Consider the following 5,389-nt stretch of genomic DNA (forward strand, 5'->3'; position numbering starts at 1 on the left):
GAATAAATTTTTCTTTTGACAGTAACACATTCTAGAACGTGAACAAAACACTCAGGACAAGCCAGGGCTTTATGTTACATTCATGAAGGCTGACTCGCACAAGGCACTGAAGTCATACAAACAACAATAAGATCATTTCAATTGTCTCAAACATTTCCATTTTCCAACCTAAGCAACACCAGATGCAACAGAGGCAAAACGTACACAATGTGCAGTTTTATAGCTGGACTGCCTTCCAGCAGCCTCCCGCTAACAATGGTCAGCTGAGCCTGCCTTAATACCCTTTAAGCAGACGTTTCCTGAACATGAAATACATTTGCTCTTATGGTATGTGCTGTGACACACTAAGCGTTTTACAAATGTATAAGTCCCTCTCCACAGGAACTTACAGTTCCTTTGTTCCATTTTGTTCTGGTATGAGGGTAGGGGTGGGAGGTATAATTTAAATTAGTGTTTTCCTTGTACGTGTGATCAATTCATTCATAAATCATTATAACATCCCATCCCCAGAACAAAACTGACAAAACTATAACGGCAAATCCGAACACAAAACAGATGTTGCTTATTTTTTTCACATGACTGAGTTGGCTGCGATTTTAACCCAAGGAGAAAACCCTCAGGAAGCAGTTACACACTCTGGGCATTTATGCTTTATTACTCTCAGATAGAAATATCCATTAACAAAATTATCCATTAAATTATCCATTTATTTTATTATCATTAAAATATCCATTAAATTATCCATTTTAGTGGGAGGTGTCCCTGCCCATGGCAGGGGGGTTGGAGCTAGATGATCTTAAGTTCATTTCCAACCCTAACTATTCTATGATTCTATAACAAACATTATATTCATCAGACAAAACCATCAGTCTTCACTTAGAAAACTCTCATTAAACTCTATGAAATGTTTCAAGATAAATGCACAAGGTAAAAAGCAGTGACCTAAGCTACTAACTGAAATAGCTAGACATGAAATGATCTTATCTCAAATAAATAATGTTGAAAGTATGTACTTGGGGGAGCAGGAGGGGTGGAAATCAAAATATTAAGATAACAATTCAAAAAGATGACTAAGCACTATCTATTGTTTCCTTAATGAAAACAAAATCGCCATTGCTGATCTCTCAGGTGCTCTTTTCCCCTACAACTCTCTTACGTAGCTGCCAAAACACTTGGTTTTCCTATGCCAACATCCAGAATACATCAACCTCCTGCCACCAAAGAACAATCCACACAGAAATGAAGCACTGAATTATATCATTGGGAAATGAACAAACCAGGGAAAGTTTGTCTCAGTTAAGGAGGAAGGGAGGAATGCTATATAATTACAGTCCGCCTACTGCATATTGAGGTCTAACACGTTGCTTATTATAGATACATGTTGCCAGCATCTCAGTCCTGCCAGGGTCAGAATGCAAACCGACTTGTACACAGAAGCCATGAACAACTCAGACAAATTGTTCGAATAAGTGTGACTGTCTCCAAAGACCTAAAATTTCAAGGTCAGAATCTCACCTCAGACTGCAAAGCATGCCAACAAGAGCGATAAAGACTTCCTGCAGTAATGATTGTTTCATTTTCCATCTTGAAAGCAAGTTCAGCTTTCTCAGATTACACTAATACGCTCTCAGTTTCACAGAAACAAGGCATGTTCCAGAAGACACCACTAATAACATAAATAAATGTATTCTAAAGATATTCTGTATCTGAATTGGCAACTTGCATTGCAGATAGTTATCCACAACAGGAATACCTTGTGACACTGTCCTGGCATCTTAAGACTCCTACGAGAACCTTTTGATTCTCCCTCTACATTTACAAATAAAGGGATTTTTCAGAATATAGTTGGGATCCTATATTTCAGCTGCACATTTAGAAAAGTCTATGGAATATGCACATAAAAAGAAACAAACCTTTCAGCTGCACTTGCAAAGCAAACAGGACACGTTGCAGTGCATCCAGCTTTTTCACACTTTCTGTATTTCTTCTCTGATGCTTCATCGTCATCATCTGCTGCTTCAGCCGCTTTCTTCTTCACCTAATAAAGAACAGCTGAAATCTGACCAGAATTGACACAAATGCATCTTCTAGAAGATGGCATTCGGGGAGTTTTGCAGCTTGTGGGTAGCATCAAATGCTTAAAGTGGTATTAATGAAAATGTTTGTATCCATTGTGAAATAGCTGCCGCATGAAACAGCTGTCAAACTAGGTCAGTTTTTCTACCAAAAAAAAAAATAAATAACCAGTAAGGCTGGAAATATCATTTAAAGCTAAAAATGTCCTCCCTTAGCCTAGCTGATCTGGTGGAGAAATTATAAGCAAAGCTTCCAGTTTAAATCATATTTTAAGCTCCATCACATGCTAATGAGTCAAGCCTCATCATCCATTCTGTTTCTCCTTCAGAAAATCTCTTCTTCACATACTTACTGATATTAATTAGTGGCAATCTTATCTGCGCCTCAAATAAAATACCAGCGTAGGCTTGTGGCTTTTTTTTTTTTGACTCCAGATATAAAGCTATATACCAAATATCTCTTTTGGGCCTCAGAGGTACAGAAGACAACCTACTGTGTTGGTTTAGGCCTCATCTGGATGAGCAGACAGTTTTGTCTGGCTATACAGAAATCTGTGGTTGTATTTTTAACACATCCAGTATTTACAGGTTACTCTGAGCATTTTTCTTTTCTGACTATTGTTCACAAACGGTACACCTCGCCTACTTATTCACAGAATTAGTAACGCTCCCTTTCTCTGGTTAACTGCTCTAAGTCCCAGCTTACCCACAACGAAGCCCACTTGCTTTGTAAATGCCACGAGAAAATAAAAATACCAGAGCATGAACAACACCTGTCTTCCAGAGCTCCTCAGAGGAAGGCTGTCTGGAGACTGGTCGGCAGAACATGCCTTTTTTTTCGTTCGTACCCTTCCAGTTGACATTGTATTATGAGATCTGCAAGAAAAGGTAGGCGGTAATTTAAAATACATACATACATACATAAATACATAAAATTACTTGACTTTGCAGAGCTGTCTAATCACCTGGGCACCACGGCCACTCATAATACTGCTTTAGTCATAATACTACTTTCTTACCTAGGTAAGAATCTGTTTAGCTTGCTTGTTAATTCAGGAAGAAAACGAGAATAAGGCTTTATGGAAAGGAACAATACCGGTATTTTAAACTAAATTTGGAGTTAAGATTAGAACCTTGAGTACATCCTGACAGGCTGTTCCAGATCAGCATATCCTGGATTTCAATAATCCGATTGGCATTACGTGCAGACCTGGACTGGAATTTGGGTTGGCACAGTGAATAGACGTCAGCTCATAATGCACACATTGAAATACCACTCTGAGTAATGCTCGTCTTGCTAACTACTTATTTATTGGTAGCAAGAGACTAGCACTGCAAAGCACTTTTCCAATCAGAGTACCAAAGAGATCTTTAATACCAAGCGAACAAACAGTTCCAAGACTTGCTCACACTCCTAGGAAAGTACATGAGAATTTAAAGGCTAAACTTCAGTTGCATTGCAATTACAGGGGATTAGAATATTAAAAATAAATAAAAATCAATAAAATAAAAGGTTTAAGCCACAAAAGAGCTCTATAGTGGCCTGCTGTCTTCCACTGCATCATTGGGAACATGAAAAAGACCACGGTTTATCATGTAAGCTGCAAAGCATGGAGTATGAGAAAGCATGGCCCAGAAACATGAAAGCATATTTAAAATGGTATTATCAAAGGCATTCTTTTCACAGGGAGTAAAACACAAAGAAAGAGCCTAGAAGAATTAAATGTAAATATGCTCCAGCACATACAGAAAGGAAGTGGAAATAAACCCCTTATACTACAGTGCTGCATCATGAATGTTAACCTGCAGTACTAGATTTCAGTTTGTAATTTTTTATTATAAAAAAATAAATTACATTTGAGACTTCTCAATTCTCTGTTTCAGGCTGCAACTTCCTTGCTCAAGCTGACAGCGACGGACATGGTAGCAACAGCTTCATTCAGGAATTCTGCTAAAAGTAAAGGGAAGGGAAGGAGAGAATGGGCATTTTTACAAAGTGTCAAATCAAGCTGATGCAACTCAAGCAAATTGGTGCTTCGTTCTCCTCTCAAGCTGTAAGAAACTGATTTGGGAGGGAAAGGGAAATCCCACGATGATATCCACGTAAGTGAAAAATTAGTTCGGACAGCCCAGTACAAAAAATAACTTTCTTTTTTGTAGCCCTCCTCCCCCTGCTCGCCTCCCCAGTTATAACTAATTAGAGGGAGGAAAAAAACCCAAACATTAAGGCAATCTTTAATGCCTAAAAAAAAACCCCAAAACGTCACTGCACCATTACTGACCACTGCATGGGTGTGGATGAGGCTGGAGAAAACCAACCAGTTTCATTTACATAAGATTTGCCTACACTGCTGCGTAACACCCAAGGAAATGGTGGCTGTTTCCCACCCCCACCCTGGGAGCTTTCCTTCTGGATCAGTGGCACAACAGTCAGTATCTCTCTGTACTACCTTGGCTTCTGACACTAGGTCATTGTTCCTACATGCTGTTGCCTTTACAGTCAGAGGCTACAAACTACCTCAATGCTGAGCAAGGCACCAGGCGACTCATTTTGGCAGCTACCTGGTGATCACAGCACGCTGCCACTGTGAGGCCCTTTATCCGAGAAGGTAAAAGGACCTGGCAGCAGTTTCACTGTGTATACAGGGGTAGAAAAAGAAAAGGTGGCAGTTATCATTCACTAAGAAGTTTGGTAAACATATTTAATACTGAAAGAGGCCTCCCATTTTGAAAGGCAGAACAGAAACACAAACATATTTTTGCTGTAAGCACTATGGGAGTTGGGGTGAAAGAGAGAAAAAGAGATCAGCTCATGCATGTAAATGTAAGAAAGGCCATTACTTCCAGCTGTATCCCCATTTTCTCTCCACTTCCCCTCGCAAAACAACACCCCCTAAAAACCCACAAATTTTTGAAGAACAAGCAAACATCACTTACATGACTCTGCATCCTATAAACATGAAATTACTGGCTGAGAAAATAGGGCCTTTAAAGGGGGACAGAGAAATGCATAATATGCTGTCATGCTCTGTAACATTTCATCTGCCTGTAACGCGTAGCCGGTACGGGAAAGCTCTGTGGGGTTCACCTGTGCAGTGACAGCAAGTTTGTCTCTGGGGGGAAAAAAAGGGGAGGGCAGAGCGGGCATAAAAAGCAACCAGACACTGACACAGGGAGGAAACGAGAGCAACCTGGCACTGAAGGGGAGGTGGGACCGCGAACGCGCACACCTCTAAGACTCGCCCCGAGGGGCCGGCGCTGCCGGGGGCTGACAGCCGGCAGCCCCCTTCCCCTCGCCTCCCGCGGCCGCCCCC

General features: G+C 40.6%; 1 protein-coding gene across 1 annotated transcript in view; it reads right to left on the minus strand.

Annotated features, from left to right (window-relative positions):
- The window catches only part of KDM1B (lysine demethylase 1B), a 27,055-nt gene extending 23,035 nt beyond the window's left edge, over window positions 1–4,020 (minus strand). The window contains exons 1-3 of the mRNA XM_065667240.1: window positions 3,931–4,020; window positions 2,849–2,951; window positions 1,914–2,038 (exon numbers count right to left, since the gene is read on the minus strand). Of these exons, the coding sequence (XP_065523312.1) occupies window positions 1,914–2,038; window positions 2,849–2,938 (215 nt within the window). The 5' untranslated portion in view covers window positions 2,939–2,951; window positions 3,931–4,020. The remainder of the gene's footprint in view (window positions 1–1,913; window positions 2,039–2,848; window positions 2,952–3,930) is intronic.
- Window positions 4,021–5,389: the final 1,369 nt, after the last annotated feature.

The sequence above is a fragment of the Lathamus discolor genome, chromosome 2 (assembly GCF_037157495.1).
Source record: "Lathamus discolor isolate bLatDis1 chromosome 2, bLatDis1.hap1, whole genome shotgun sequence".
NCBI classification, from domain to species: domain Eukaryota; kingdom Metazoa; phylum Chordata; class Aves; order Psittaciformes; family Psittacidae; genus Lathamus; species Lathamus discolor.